Source organism: Rhinatrema bivittatum, chromosome 8 (genome assembly GCF_901001135.1).
Source record: "Rhinatrema bivittatum chromosome 8, aRhiBiv1.1, whole genome shotgun sequence".
Taxonomy (NCBI): domain Eukaryota; kingdom Metazoa; phylum Chordata; class Amphibia; order Gymnophiona; family Rhinatrematidae; genus Rhinatrema; species Rhinatrema bivittatum.
This window is the reverse complement of record NC_042622.1, coordinates 122440202-122457028: the sequence shown is the minus strand read 5'-3', so window position 1 is coordinate 122457028 and position 16827 is coordinate 122440202. Positions and strand designations below refer to the sequence as shown.

Below are 16827 nucleotides of genomic sequence, written 5' to 3'. Positions count from 1 at the left end.
TCTTTACCTCACACAAATATGCAACTACTCTCTCACACTCAGTGGCTCTCACACACACAGGGCACTCTCTCACACAAAAAAGGTACTCCCTCACACACACTCACATTTAGTGGCTTTCTCTGCCTCATAAATTTGAACACTTACACTCTGTGGCTCTCTCTCCCTCACACACACACCCATACAGACACTCTCTCACAATTAGTAGCTCTCACACACACATAGATGCAAGCACTCTCTCACACTCAGTGGTTCTCACACACATATATACACACATGTATTCTTTCACATTCAGTGGCTTGCTCACTCTTAGACAAACTCCAGGGTATACATATTTAGATCCTTCATCCTCTCCCCATAGGTCTTATGAAACAAACTCCAAATCATTTTGGTCACCTTCCTCTGGAGCCTTTCCATCCTGCCTCTATCTTCTATGAGATAATCTCACCAGAACTGAACATAATACTCCAAGTGAGGCCTCACAAATGACCTGTACAAAGACAATATCACCTCCTTTTTTCTGCTAGTTATTCCTCTCTCTATGCTTCCCAGCATCCTTCTACCTATAGCTACCACCTTGTCACATTGCTTTGCTGCCTTCAGATTGTCAGACACAATCACCACCATCACGTACAGCTCTTTTGGATTACAGCACCCCAGGGGCATGGCTTTGCACTTCTTTGCATTGAATCCCAGCTGCCAAACTTTCGACCACTCTTCAAGTTTATTTAACTCATTTTTCATTCTCTCTACTCCTTCAGATGTGCCCACTCTGTTGCAGATCTTAGTATCTTCTGCAAAATGACAAACTTTTTCTTCCAACTTCTCCACAATGTCGCTCATGACAATATTGAACAGAGCCATCCCCAAAATGATCCTTGAGATACTCCACATAACACTGTTCTCTCTTCAAAGTAGGTTCCATTTACAATTACATGCTTTCTCCTGTCAGTCAACCAGTTTGTAATCCACTCCACCACCTTGGCACCCAAACCATAACTTCTCTTCTTATTCATCAGCCGAGAGACTGTATTAAAAGCTTTGCTGAAATCCAAGTAAATGTGACAGCAGGACTCTTAAGGTAGTATATCTGGGGCTTAGCAGATAGGCAGAGTGGTAGCAATAAGACCTGTAAGGTGGTACATCTAAAATATCTTTTGAGGCCTAGTGATTTTCGCAGTGTTTTTCAAGTTCTTGTTTTGGGGGGCTTGATTACTGTAATGCTATTTATCTTGATCTCCCAGCAAATGTTTTGTGCCCCTTATAGCTGGTTCAAAATGCCACTGCCTGTATATTATCAAAAACTCATAGACATGATGATATCACACCAGTTTTGTTTTATTTACACTGGCTACCAATTAAGTGGTGTGTTGAATTTAGAGTCACCTGTATTATTCACAGGTTACTCTATGGAAATGAAGATTGCTTGTTAAGTACTATATACCGAGTATATAAACCATCAAGGTGTTTGAAATCAGCAAATAAGAATCTGTTGGGGGTACTCTCACCCAAATTAGCCCACTGTGAGCTGACATGGGAAAAGGCTTTTTCCATCGCTGGCCCCTTACTCTGGAATTTGCTTCTTAGATCTTAGAGCTTTAACTTGCTTTACTTCATTTAGGTAAGCACTTAAAACATATTTGTTTTCCAAGGCATTTGCAGACTTTACAGCCTAGTTCTTTTCCAGAGCTGTTTTTATCAAGTGAGTAGGTTTGTTAGCTAATTTTTGTTATTTGCGTTTATGATTTGTGTATGGTTTTATTGTAATCCGCCTCAAACGGTTTTTTTCTGTGATGAGAGTGGAATATAAATCTTTTAAATACAGTAAATAAACCATGGCAGGTAGGCATACAGGAGCAAAACCCCTAAGGTGGTACTTCTAGGGCCTAGCAGGTAGGGGTACGCGAAACTAATGGTCCTTAGAAGGCTAAAACCACTACTAACCCAAGCGCACTTTCGAACTGTTCTTCAAGCACTTATTTTCGCTAGCACAGACTATTGTAACACACTCTTCCTTAGATTACCACATTCAACACTAAGACCACTCCAAATCTTACAGAACTCTGCAGCCAGAATCCTAACTGGAAAAAGCAGAAGGGACCACATCACTCAAACTCTTGCCGAATTACACTGGCTGCCAATCGAACAAAGAGTACAATTTAAAACACTTTGCACAATCCACAAGTTAATTAATGAAGAAAATACTGATTGGTTAAACACTGCATTAAGACTATATGTTCCCCAAAGAAATCTCAGATCAGCAAACAAAGCCTTACTAACCATACCCTCTGTAAAGACAGCTAAACTGACACAAGTAAGGGAGAGAGCACTGTCATTAGCCGGCCCTATATTATGGAACTCAATGCCACCCGAAATAAGACTAACGAGGGATCAAAAACTCTTCAAAAAAAGCTTAAAAACATGGCTTTTCAAAAAGGCCTTTCAAAGTGAGAATGGGAACTAGGTAGTACTAAGAAACAAGAAAAGGACTTATAAAACAGGCAAAAGTCACCTGAGAACATATGTGTGTTTTTATTTTTATTTTATCACACTTAAGTATTAAATTAAAGAATTACAGTATACCGCATCTATGGTTAGCCCATAAAGGGAATTTTAATACACTTTACATATGGCTTATAATATCGAATCATGTATCTGAACAACTGTGGCACCCTCTGGTTAAAGTACAATCCATCTCGAATTTATTTATGTGCCTATTTGTAAACCGTTGTGATGGTATATCACTAAACGACGGCATAGAAAATTTTTTAAATAAATAAATAAAATAAATAGCGGTGGCAGCAAGACCCCTAAGGTGGTAAATTTGGAACATGGCAGGTAGGCAGAGTGCTCCTTGTCCATCTTTGGTCCCATGCTATGGAACTTCCTTCCGTTATCTCTCCTGCTCACCCATGACCCTATACAGTTCAGGAAACAGCTAAAAACACACTTATTTCTTGAAGCAGTCTAGTAATCCTTTTTTGAAACATATTAAGAAATGTTGCACAGCTTTAATATTTTGGTTTTATTTTTGTTTTCAATTTGATCTGTGTGCAGTCCTTATATGCATGGGTGTTCTTTGTACCCTGCCCCAAACTTCTTTGGAGGGGAAGGTAAGAAATGTTTTAAATAAAATAAATAAACAAAGAGGTGGCAGCATGACCCCTAAATTGGTACATCAGGGGCATGGCAGATAGGCAGAGTGGCAGGAAGTCCTTCAGTCACCTTCCCACTAGTATGAAATTTCTGGAAACCAAAGCATAAGCAGATTGATTTTCAAAAACACCAGCTTTTCCCATCAACTATAACACCAGCCTTGAGCAATGAGAGCTCACAATGTCCCCTTTCATTGAGAAGACATGTTTACTGGGCACATTTGGTGGATGACAATACTGTGCCACCTTGGCTAGGTCTGGCCAGACTATGAACTTGTGTGCCCAATATGCCAACCCATCTGTGTCCATGTATTTCTTGGACTCTGCAACATTGCGTATCTCAGAAATTTGTGCTGGGGTCTCATAATACTGGGGTGGGGCAAGGATCTCTCTTGCCAGTTGCTGTCGCTATGGCCTGTGTGTAGAGAGATGGTTCTCTGTGGGAAAGTGGCTTTGCCATATTGAGGTGGGAAAAGAAGTGGCAGCTGATAGGGTGCTGCTCATGCTTGCATTCCTCTCCGAGGTGGCCACTCTTTCCTGTATTACTTTGCCTCTGCCTCTGGTGCTCCTGTTCACACACCCTAGTTACTAGCATCTGCTTCATGAATGTAAGTTGCGGGGACTGGTGGGTGATATTGCCATTCACCTGTGGCTCACAAAGTGTAACAGGCATGTATGTTTTGTTTTTCATCAGAAGTTTCAGTCTCTCTTGCACCTCTAATGCAAGGATTCCAGAAACTGCAACACTTCTGCTTTCATTCCCTCTTGCTCACAGAAGCCCTTTAACTTTTCCTCCAGAACATTTACTACAGGAGTGACATTGCCCATGATGGCGCTTCAAGCACTCAGATCCTTCATGGTATCTTTGAAAGGCTTCAGGATTTGTACCAGTTGCCTTATTACTATCCAATCATGATGCCCCAGGGGGCAATGTACAGAGACAGATCATGAATGGGTCAATGGCTTCACTAACCTCTGCAGTATCAGATAGGTGGAATTCTAGCAAGTGCCAACATTTTTAATCAGATGCATGTGAAGCATCCCAAACTCTGTTTCTCACAGAGAAGCTGCCCCACTCACCCACCATCACACTTCCATGGCTACTCGCGACATGATAATATGTGAATGGTCTTTGGCTTTATAAGGGTGCTGGAGAACAGAGTAGTCTGAATTCCAGCCTTTTCTCCACATAATTAGCTTTATTGTTTACAGCAAAACAGAAAACAGGCAGTAAAGATCTGCTTACTTCAGCAATTCTAAATAAAAAATTACAGCAATAAACAGTCTTAGTGTAGGAGTTGCCTTCTCCTCATGCCCAGGACCTTCCTGTTCCCTCCTGGGCTACTTTCTTATTTCCCTGATTAGGGAAATGTCATGGGACCAAACTTCCCTTCTGGGATGTACCTTAATTTGGACCAGGCTAAATGCCTGTTCCTAGTCTTTTAAAAGAGGTCCAGATATACACTCTTTTATATGCCCTTCCCCTCAGCTTGACATTCCCACATCAAGCACCTGCTCCTACCCAGGTAACCACCTGGGGATGTGAATTGACATTTCTATTTTCCTTTCCTGCCCTGAATTGGGACTGTCCATTTCTTTTTCTAATGGAGGGTAAGGTTAGATTAGGGATCCCTAAGCCAGAGAGTACCTTCCCCTCTAACACCTGTACTTGGCCCCAGCCAAATTTAAGCAAGCCAGTTTTGAGTGGGGCTCATTTAACTTTTCCAGGATTAACTTCCTCCATTCATTTGGGGAACCAGTTAGAGGTTCCTGGAGTGCCTGTGGTTCTTTCTTTGTCTTGAAGTCCTTCATATATTGTTCACTCTGATCCATATCACCATGCAAAGTAGAGACATTGAAGTCCCAGGCATGCATCTTTCCAGTTAACCACTCAACTTTTCCCCTTGTATTTAGAATAACAGCCTGTATAAGGATCAATGTCTCATACAAGTCACAAAGAGTGTTTGAGTTCCTATCCTCTCTCTTCATATTTTTGTAGGGCAGTCAACTCTTCTTTTTCCATGAAAATAAATTCTGGACTCCAAGGGGAGATCTCTAGCAAGGACTCTTCTTCACAGTTGGTTGATCCAGCATTAAAGGGGGTGCACAGAATCTCAAAATCTAGGAAATCATGTCCCAAGACACCCAGATATGAGGGCCACTGGCGTGTGCCTATACCTTCCAGAGAGGGAGAGAGCTTCCAGCATACCTCCATCATACTGCTCTCAGCTTTTGAGAAAACAGAGCTATCTGCTTTCACCTTGGAACCTTGCTCAATACTCCCCTCATCTGGACCGTAAACCTGAAGCTGTTGACCTCCCCACTTCACCCTGCTGAGCTCTCCTATTCCAGGTCCTGCCTGGGAAAGGGAAACAGAGGTAAGAGGCAAACTTAAGTGAAGAAGGGTTTTTTTTTTTCTTTTTTGCCTGAATGCCTGATTTTCAAAAAGCATTTGACAAAGTACCTCATGAGAACATTTCAGAAAATGAAAAAGTCATGGGATAAGAGGCATTGTTCTGTTGTGGAGCGAGAACTGGTTAAAAGATAAAAAAAGAGAGTAGGGCTAAATGGTCAATTTTCTCAGTGGAGAAAGGTGAATAGTGGAGTGCCCCAGGGATCTGTACTAGGACTGCTGCTTTTTAACATATTCATAAATGACCTAGAGATGGGGAACAATGAGTGAGGTAGTCAAATTTGCTGATGATACAAAATTATTCAAAGTTGTTAAATCACATGAGGATTGTGAGAAATTGCAAGAAGTCCTTGCAAAACTGGGAGACTGGGCATGCAAATGGCAGATGACATTTAATGTGGTCAAGTGCAAAGTGATGCATATAGGAAGGAGACAGCCATATTATAGCTACATAAAACAAGGTTTCACATTGGGAGTCACCATTCAGGAAAAGTATCCAGGTGTTATCGTTGATAATAAGAAAGCAAATAAATTGCTAGGAATTAATAGGAAAAGAATGAAGAATAAAACAGAGAATATCATAATGCCTCTGTATTGCTCCATGGTTCGACTACACCTTAAATACTGTGTGCAATTCTGATCACCTTATCTCAAAAATGACAAGGCAGAATTAGAAAAACTACAGAGAAGGGTGACCAAAATGATAAACGGATGGAACGATTCTCCTATGAGGAAAGGCTAAAGAGGTTGGGGCTCTTCAGTTTTGAGAAAAGATGGTTGAGGGTAGATATGACAGAGATCTATAAAATAATGAGTGGAGTGGAATGGGTAAACGCGAATTGGTTGTTTACTCTTTCAAAAAATATGACTAGAGGACATTCAGTTAAGTTGCTAGGTGATAAATTTAAGACAAATAGGAGAAAATATTTTTTCACTCAATGCATAATAAACTCTGGAATTCATTGCTGGAAGATGTGGTGAAAGATGTTAGTGTAGCTGCTTTTAAAAAAGGTTTGGACAAGTTCCTGGAGGAAAGCCCATAAATCATTATTAAGGAATAGGAGTGTGCAGGAATAAAAAATTTGTTTAGATTTTTGGTTGTTGTTGGTAGTTTTTCCCCACAAATTTAGTTTTGTGGAATGTTTGATTTGCTTCATTCATTTAAAAAAAAACAATCAATCAAATATTAAAAAAAAAAAAAAAAAATGAAACAGGGCCTCCCTTCGCCACCACCCATGCCTCCCACCGGAAAAATTCCGGAACCAGGATCCCCTCTGTCCTCACTTACCCAGTCTAGTGGGGATCCGCCGGTGAGACTTAGGCCCAGGCTGAAGCCTTGGCTTTGCACAGGCCGAGGCAGGTAGCTGTAACCTCAGCCTCAGCCTAGACTGGAGACTGAGCTCAGGCAGGTCCTGACACTGAGGCCCTCAGCCCAGACAAAGGCCCGATATCTCAGCCCGGCCCACAGGCCATGTTCCAACACCAGGGCCTCAACCCCAAATCAGGACCAATGCTGGGGCCTGGCCTCGAGGCTGGGTGCCTGCACCTGAGCCTCAGCCTAGGTTCAGGCCCAGGTTGGAACCCAGGCCTCGGAGCTCCAATGATTACTTCCTCTTCTTTATTGTGTATTCTTAAACTGATGCCATCTGCTGGGGTTGTGCCAGAGTTAATTTACTCCAGCATATCCTCAACAGAGGGTGCCATTATACTGTAACGCAAAATGGCACCGTCTGTTGGAGATAATTTACTCCAGCGCAACCCTAGCTGAAGGCATCCATTTAAAAAGAAAGAAGAAAGAAGAGGATGTGATCATTGGAGCTCTGAGGCCTGGTATCTGCGTCTGGGCCTTGGTCCTAGTGTCAAGACCCGGTCTCCAAGCCAGGCCCTGGTGTTGGGCCTGGGTATCAATCAAGGCCCCAGAATTGATACTAGCCTCCGAGCCAGGCTGCGGCATCATGCCTGGGCTTTGGCCTAGACCAAGGAATAGACAATGAGACCCAGCCTCTAGGCCAGGCCCCAGCATTGGGACTCATCCTCTGGACTGACCTGCAGCATCGGGCCTGGACTTGGACCCTGGCCTAGGCTGAGGTCCAGGCACTGGGACCCAGCGTCAGGGCAAGGCCATGGCATCAGGCCTGGGCTGAGGCCCAGGCATTGGGACCCAGCCTGGACAATTCCTCGGATATCTGATGGATCAGCTAAGTGTTTGAGGGCTGAGATTCAGGCCAAGGCCCTGGTTTCAGGACCCTGCCTCCAGGCTGGGCCCACGGTATAAGCAGCATGGAATCGATCGACCTTTTGGGATCCTGCCAGGTAATTGTGACCTGAATTGGCCATTGTAAACAGGATACTGGGCTTGATGGACCTTTGATCTGACCTAGTATGGCAAATCTTTTTCAAGGCTGCTCTGTCCAGCTGACAGCTCCACTGAGATCTGTGTGGCAGGGCCTGCCACTGGTCTCAATAAGTGTAGGTAAAAATCACTGGAGGTTCATAATCAATGTAGATTTGCTTAACTATCTCCCTCTAAATGAAGGGTTTTCCAGTCCCCAAACTGACTAGAGCCTGTGCAGTTACTTATCTAGAACCATAAAAGCACCAAGGGTGAGGAATATCCACAGAGCTGCAATCATAGAGTGTTGTCAGGTTGGTATATCCATAGCGTCCTCTTCAGTCCAAGGACATTCTTTGTCGAAGTGACCTCTCTCTCTGCAATGAAAGCATCCTGTGGGCCTAAGTCTCAAGGCTGTTTCTTCTCTGGGCCTTCTGACTTCTCAATGCAAACATTTTTCTTTCTTTCTTGACTGTCATGTACAATAATCCTCTCTTGAACTGTCTTGCTATTTCCAGATGCGCCAGGCTATACTAGCTCGTAGGGCTTCTGTAATCCTTACTAAGTAAGCTTGGTACTTATTCAAATCCTCTTGCAGGACTTGCTGCTGGGCATTCAGGTCAGTTTGTAGCTGCTGCTGCTGCTCCCTCTTCGAGTCTCTGGAGTAAACGTTCCATGCTGGTTTAGTAAGTGCTCTGCTGTAGCCAAAGCTTTTTGGCTCCCAGAGGACCACCACCCTGCTCAAGAGCACAGTATAAAAAAAGCCCTCCGCTTTTTTTGTCTTGGGAAAAGGGGAAACAAAAACCTAGCCTGCCTGGCTCTGACTCACTATATCCCTCACTATCTAGGTAAAGCTAGCTCCTTTGGCCCACTGTCCATACTTTCAGGGCTGCTATTGATGCAGCCAGGATCCAGAAAAAATATTTTCTTTTAGCACAGTTCTCTGCTCCATGTTGATGCTTAGAGCAGAAATCCTTTAGCATGGATCTCTGCTCTGGGCCGATGCTTAGAGCAGAATCAGGCCCAAAAATGTTTCTTTTGTGTTTTATTATTAGCATACCGAATACAAAAATACCTTCATTCACGTTAAAATTGAATGCACATCCCTACTATCAGGTCCTTCAGGAATGGATTCCTGTAGTCATTGGGACCCAGCTCCAAGGTATCTTTCATTACCAGGTACAAAACAATGGATACCCTGAAAGCCTCCATTTTCTACTGCCTTTGCCATATTTGCATCACCACTTGTCATAAAAAACCTGGCTCAACACTCCTGCCTCTTCGGTCTTGCTGCCAACCCTCCGGCATCTTTCTTATGACTGATAGAATACTCAATGAGATAAGGGAACTATATATCAACTGGAAGCACCGCAAAGTCCATCTGCACCCTGATGCTCCATCCCCACTTTAGCTGCAGCCAGGCCCTGCCTCAACTAGGTCCCAACAATGTAACATCAGGGAGAGGTAAGCGTGCATAGTGTTCGTGCTAGTCCAGATATTGCTATAGAAATGCATTCTATTCCCCTCTGCCTTAATCAGCTGCACCTGAATGCACTGGTTGTACAGGATGGGGATGAACTTTCTACTAATAGTCCCCAGATGGATTAATATAGCACCTTGGTTTACCCAAGAACAGAGGATCCAAAAGTACTCCCTATATAGATTAAAATCTTGATAGAGGAAGTGTCCATCTATAGAGTCCTTGATAATGTATAGATCATAGTTAGAACAGTATAGGGTGCCCATTAACCTCACCAAGAAAGCATGCTTCACTACCCATATATTAAATACTGCCTCAAATTACTGGGAACTGTTTGCTACAATTGAGCATCTAACCAACTTTTCAAGCCCACCCACTTTACTTCTGACTCCGGATAAGGATGTACCCTGATGTGATGCCTTTGCTACTTTATTCAATGAAAAAATAACCAGGATATGCCATTCTCTTGAATATTTGGTGAGATCAGTTCTCTCCAGCTTAAATCCTGCTCCTTGTGCTCTCAACCCATGCCTGACATCATTGTTGAGAGATATGCATGATGATAACTCTGCAGGTGTAACCAAAATTTTCAACTTATTTCTTAGCACAGCCATCTTCTTTGAAACATGCCTCAGCCCACCCCATATTTAAAAAGCCATCTGCAAATCCTGGTAATTTCTCCAGTTATTGTCCCATATCATCCTTACCCTTCCTGACAAAGATATTGGCAAATGTAGTACTCAAACAATTCTCCAAATTTTTGGATGAACATACTATACTTAATCAGCATCAGTTTGGTTTTCATAAACACCACAGTACAGAATCACTCCTTCTTTCTAGGTTCAACAACATTCTCAGAGGTTTTGCTCCAGCACAAATTATATGTTAATCTCCATCAATATATCCGCAGCCTTCGATATGATCAACCATGAAATACTGCTCGCCTGGCTGACTGAGGCCAGTATAGGAGGAGTTGAGTTAAATTGATTTCAATCTTTTCTTACAAATAGATTACAACAAGTTATATTACTTGCTGAGTCTTCACCCTGGTATGATCTATGGTCTGGAGTGCCACAGAGATCAGCCTTATTGGCGGTCCTATTTAATTTGTAAATGACTCCACTTTGCCGGCTATATTAGCAAGTTTAGCAACCTTAAATGTCTCCTTTAAACTCTACACTGATGATATATAGTTATAATTCCTTTTGAAATCCTCCTGGGCTGCCACATTTTTCTTTGCCACTATTTGTCTGTCCTTGGTAAGGAGCTAGTTACAGCATAACTAACTCTCTATAAATGTTAACAAAACTGAAATTCTGATCCTTAGCAGATTTCCAATTCCAGATACTCCAATAGTGTTTCACTTTAACAGTCATGACATATATATTTCCCAATCAGCTGGTATTTTAGGGGTAGTTCAAGATTTCTCCCTCTCATGCTCATATCAAATCACTAAGGACTTCCTTTGCAAAATTGTGAATGTTGTGCCAGTTTAAACCACTCCGTGAACCATCAAACTTCTGCACGGTACATCAATCACTGGTTTTCTCTTCAATAAATTACTGTAATTCTTTATTTTTTGGACTCCCTGACAATACTTTATAACCACTCCAACTAGTACAAAATGCAGCTGCACGTTTGTTAACAGGTACAAATCTACGAGACCACATCCCTAAAACACAAAAGTTACTTCACTGGTTCCCAATCCACCAAAGAATTAAATATAAAGTGGCCGTTATGATATTTAATTTTTATTGAGACACACAAATGTACTCTGGATCACGTCAACCCTGAAAATTCATGCCCCTGTTTGAGCTCTACTCTCCTCTGCTCAAAACCTTCTGAACATTTCTTCTCCTCGTGAAGCATATCTGTCAGAAATACGTGATAGAGCATTTTCAATCGCAGGCTCTATCATTTGGAATGCTCTTGCAACACAGGTTAGCGAGTCATGCGTGGTTAAAGATTTTAAGAAAGCTCCTGAAACTGCCTTATTTAATAGACATTTCAAACATCAGATTAACATCTCACTATTTTACCAGAAACTTGATTAACTATGTTCACTTTATAAGTATGCATTAGTGGTGTATGCTTGTTTTGTTGATTTTTATGTTTTTATTATAATGTGTGCATTGCACTGTTCCCTCCCTGAGCTTTGGAGGGCACGGGCTACAAATATTTTAAATAATAAATAAATAAATGTAGTCTTAGAGGAGACTAACACAGGCAACAGATGCTTAAATCCCACATTCCCTCCTGCCTGCAAGGACTAGTCAGAAAGGGCAATCATTCTCCCGATACTCCTCGTTACTACTTTAGAGGCTGCCTGCCTCTTGCCTGGAACACTGCTATGGAACACCTTCCCATTTCTTCTGTAATGGGTTGCTGGATCAGATGCATAGATGGGGATTGCTGATCTGCCACATGACTGCGGGAAGAGACCTTGGGATCAGCTTAGGGAAAAGTCTTCCCTTTTTCAACCTCTTTCCTCTGGCTTTTTACTTTAACTGGTAGAATGGGTCCCCAAATTAGTGCTGCCACCCTCCCCTGATGCAAATGCTAGCGGGTTCTGCTTCTGCAGATGATGTTGCATACCAGTATTTATGAGATGCCCCACTTGCAACCCTCAACTGATATTCTTCCTGCAGTGCATACACTTTAAAGTACCTCCAGATCAGGAATGTCTTCTGTAATTTCTTTTCTACATCCTTAGGAGGTTATAAAAATATATATATATATATATAAATATAATTTTTAGAAAATAATTGAAAAATGATATATGGGTGAAATAATATATTAAATTTGTATCACTGGGTTTTGGGTTCACTTACGGACACATTTTAAAAGGCCCACGCGTGTAAAGAGGTTATGCGCGTGGCCGGGCCCTGTGCGCACTTTCGAAAGGGCCCAGCCATGCGCATAACCCCCGATACACGCAGAAGTGCCGGGCCAGCTAAAAGGGGCAGGCCAGAGGGCATGGGAGGGGCGGGAAGGGGCGAGGCAGCAGCCAGCCAGGCCAGGGGCCATTAGGCCCTGTCCCAGGGAAGCGCGCGCTGGCCAACTGCCAGCACGTGTAACTCACTTCTGCTCCAAAGGAGCAGGTAAGTTAAAAAAAAAAAATGCTAGTTAGGGTTAATTTAAGGGTGAGGAGAAGAAGGGAACTAAAACATGATATTTGGGGGGGGGGGGGGGTTTGTTTCAAAATGAAACAAAACAAAAAAAAAACTGAACAAAAACCCAAACAAAATGAAAAATTCCAGCATGATTAGCCCAACGGGGGAATTTTAAATCCCCGGTGCACGCCAATACTGGGAGATATGCATGTGGCCAGGCCACGTGCACGCCAAGCACATTTTCAGAGCAGCCCGGCCACCAGGAAAGCGCCTAATGGCAAAAGTGCGCGTGGACTTTTTAATCCTGCACCAAACACACTGATATTTTAATACAAATTCCTTGCATACATTGTGTTGGAATATCATCTTATTAATACTGCAAAAAGTACATGTGTAGCCTTATACCTTATAAAACTATGGCATCAAGTATAAAGTTATTGGCTTGTCTACAGCATGCATGCTTTTCAAAATGTCTCTTTTCTATGCAATCAAAAGTACGGTAAGTACAGCCTTTCAGATGGATACAAAACCATTAGCTAGATATGGCTGACTTCGACAAGATGACGCCAGTTTTATCTGTGTAGAAGGCACCTAAGTCTTTGAAAATGTATCCATGAATGAGCAACCAAAACCAGAATGATTCAGAGATGGAAGAAGAATTCCCTCCTAATTAAAGTGCCTGTGATCCTTAGATCTATGTTCTTACCTTTCCCTAGGCAACTGGTGATTGGGATTGTGCCGACAACGAACACTGAGGCCAAAGAGCTTGCGGGCAGTGCGTTGAATCTTCTGCCGCTGGACATCCATAGAGCTCTGGAGAAGCTTGTAGCGGGTCTGCAGGTCCCAGTCATTACCCCAGTGCTGGTGTATGCTTCCGATGGTCAGGAAATGGTTACTTGGTAATCTTTTCATGAATGACTTGAATTCATCTGCATTAAAATACAGCTATGATTGAAGAAGTATATAGGGATATGCAGTCATTAGAAACAACATCGAAAATACACATTGGCATTTGTTGTTTTATTTCACGTAGTTCCAATTGAAATGATACAAAAAGACAAAATGTACTACAATGCAGACATGAAAGAAAAGAAAATAATAAAAGAAAAACAAAACAAAACGAAATGAAATGAAAGTTTTTTCATGCACACATAATCCCAGAAGTAGGACATAAGAAAAGAGTTCAAATGCCATGGAAAGTTTGCCAAACAGAAAAAAAAAACATTAAATAGAAAAAGCTCCTCAAAACAAACAAACACATAAAAATAGAACTGATTATAAAAAAGGGGAGTCTCCTAAGCCCTGGAAACCCACTCCCACCCTTCAAAAAAGTAAACCTGGGCCAGGCCTAGCCAGAGGCCTCCCCTGTTCCCGTTAACTCCCACTACCTGCCAACAAAACTAATCTAATGAGATCTGGGCCCAGCCGGGGCCTCTTCAGATCCTCCTGCTCCCCCCCCCCCCCCCCCCCCTTCCTTTGTTTAAATCTGCCAGGGTAGGAACATCACTCTGGCACCTGAGACCTGGGTGAGAGCGAGTGGCTTCTCTCCTGCCCTTTAGAACTTCCCAGGACCGGGGAATGTGGTAAATGGGGGCCACCCCAGCCTTGGTATATTTAAATGTGTTGGTGGGAGGGGCAAAGGGAGCCCCTAACTGGGCCCGGGGATGACCAACAGGGTAGGCCAAGGTACTGGGCTAGATTTGTTTTTGAGCCAGGAGTAAGGGTCAGAGGGGCCCAGGGAAGCCGCTTGCTGGTCAGATCAGGGCCCTGGTTTCACTTTTTGCAGGGCAGGAGGGGATTTCCAGGGGCATGGGAGGCCTACTTTTCTTTTTCTTTTTTTTATCAGTTTGGGTTTTTTGTTTAGGGGTTGTTTTTTTTGACAAATGAAATAATAAAATTAAAAAAAAAAATTAAACAAACCAGAAAATGAAAAGCAAGTTTGCTTACCGTAAAAGGTGTTTCCGTAGATAGCAGGATGAATTAGCCATGCTGTCTGGGAGTGCCTCGCGGCCGGTCAGTAGGCGGAGTTTTCTCAGTTAGTACAGAGTTTTAAACTCTGTAGGGCTGCGGGGTGAGCTTCCCGCACGATTGCCTTGTTACCTCAGTCTCTTGTAGCCAAGCGAGATGTATATGGAAAACATTTTTGGTAAAATCTGTAGACTGTCTAGGGAGGTGGGATGGGATCGCATGGCTAATTCATCCTGCTATCTACGGAAACACCGTTTACGGTAAGCAAACTTGCTTTTTCTCATCGATAGCAGGGCTGAATTAGCCATGCTGTCTGGGAGTCCCAAGCTCCCCGGTTGTGTCCATATAATAAGTTTTTCCAATTGAGGACACTACTCTCCAATAAAGGTAGACAGTCTTACTCATCATGAAGGGTTGACAAAATTGCCGAACCTAGAGCTGCATCGAAAGTTGCTTGTTGTCCGATATAGTAGTGAGATGTGAAAGTATGAAGAGAAGACCAGGTTGCCGCTTTGCTGATGTCCAGCAGCGGAACTCTTTTCAAATGTGCAACAGATGCTGCTGTTGCGCGTCTCTGGTGTGCTTTCGGTTTGTTGCTCAAAAACAGCAAACGTTTATTGTAGCAGAATTCAATGCATTGAGATAACCAACTAGCAATGGTTCTTTTGGAGATAGGCTGGTTTGGATTATTAGGGTTAAAGGAGAGGAACAATTGAGATGGTCTGCCTTGAGATTGAGTTCTGTGTTTGTAGTAAGCTAATGCTCTTTTACAGTCTAAAGAGTGCAGAAGCTTGTCTCGGTCATTATGATGAGGTTTAGGTTTAAAGATTGGCAATGTAATTGACTGGTTTATGTGGAAAGCCGATACTACCTTAGGAAGAAAGGTAGGATGAGGCCAAAGAGTGACCTTATCATGGTAAAATTCTAAATAAGGAGAATAGTGAACCAAAGCTTTAGTTCACTTACTCTCCGTGCTGATGTGACAGCCACTAGAAAGACCGTTTTCCAGGTTAGGTATTTGATGTGGCATGAATCTAATGGCTCGAAAGGAGGCAGCATTAGTTGTTCTAGGACTATATTGAGATTCCATGGTATAGGTGGTTTTGACACCGGTGGCCTTAGACGTAGCATGCCCCTCATGAATCTGGAGATTAACGGATGGTTGGAAATGGGAAGTCCATTGTGAGCATGGTGGAAAGCTGCAATAGCACTAACATGCACATGAACTGAAGCCAGCACTAAACCAGCAAGGTAGAGTGTATGAAGATACTCCAGGAGTTGTGTGGCTGTTGATGAGAAAGGGTTTAGCTTTCTTTGTTCGCACCATTCCGTGTAACGATGCCACTTTCCTGCATAGTTACGTCTAGTTGAAGGTTTTCTGGATGCAATTAGAATATCTTCAAGTGGAGCTGGCAGACCCAGATGGTTTAGTAATTGCCTTTCAATCTCCCAGCTGTGGAGGGATTGATGCAGTGGATGAAGGAGGGATCCCTCTTCCTGAGTCAACAGATGTGGATGGTTCTCCAGTGGAATTGGTGGGAAAATGGATAGTCGCATGAGGTACGGATACCAGGGCAGTCTTGGCCGTGCCGGAGTTATGAGGATCATATCCGCTATGTCTCAGATACATTTTTGAATATTAGCGGAATGGCAGGGTAGGCGTATAGTAAGCCCTCTGACCATGGAATGAGGAAGGCATCTGGAGCGTGATGCAGTTTGCTCGGGTAAATGGAGCAAAATATTTTTGTTTGACGGTTGTGCTCTGTGCCAAAGAGATCTATCATCGGGTTGCCCCAGCAAACTGCATCACGCTCCAGATGCCTTCCTCATTCCATGGTCAGAGGGCTTACTATATGCCTACCCTGCCATTCCGCTAATATTCAAAAATGTATCTGAGACATAGCGGATATGATCCTCATAACTCCCTTATGATGTTCAGCACCCAAGCATCTGAAGTAATCGTCTCCCAATTGTCATAAAACAGTTGAAGGTGACCTCCTATGTAAGGTGGTAGAGGTGGCTCGGGATAGCTTAAAAAGATGAAGTCTGTTTTTGAGGAGGTGCTGGCCTTTGTTGATGAGGTCGTCCACGGGATTGATGGGCCTGAGGTTGGTATCTTTGGTGGGAATAATTCTGTGATCGATAGGTATTATATGGCTTAAAGGGTAGCCTTGGGTAGGACTTCTTCCTGAAGGAAGGGTAAAATTTCCTGGACGAGGTATGGGGGTTCGTTGGAGATGTGAGTGATAGTACAGCGGTACTCTGTTCTTTAAGAAGAGTAACGGTTTCCCCAAACTTCTCACCAAAAAGATTATCACCCAGGCTCGGTATGTCCACTAACTTATCATGAACATCCTCTCTAATTGCAC

General features: G+C 42.9%; 1 protein-coding gene across 1 annotated transcript in view; it reads right to left on the bottom strand.

Moving 5' to 3' along the window:
• Nucleotides 1–16827, bottom strand: part of BRINP1 (BMP/retinoic acid inducible neural specific 1) — a 251185-nt gene that overhangs the window by 19182 nt on the left and 215176 nt on the right. The window contains exon 7 of the mRNA XM_029613795.1: nt 13197–13419. Coding sequence (XP_029469655.1) covers nt 13197–13419 — 223 coding nt within the window. The remainder of the gene's footprint in view (nt 1–13196; nt 13420–16827) is intronic.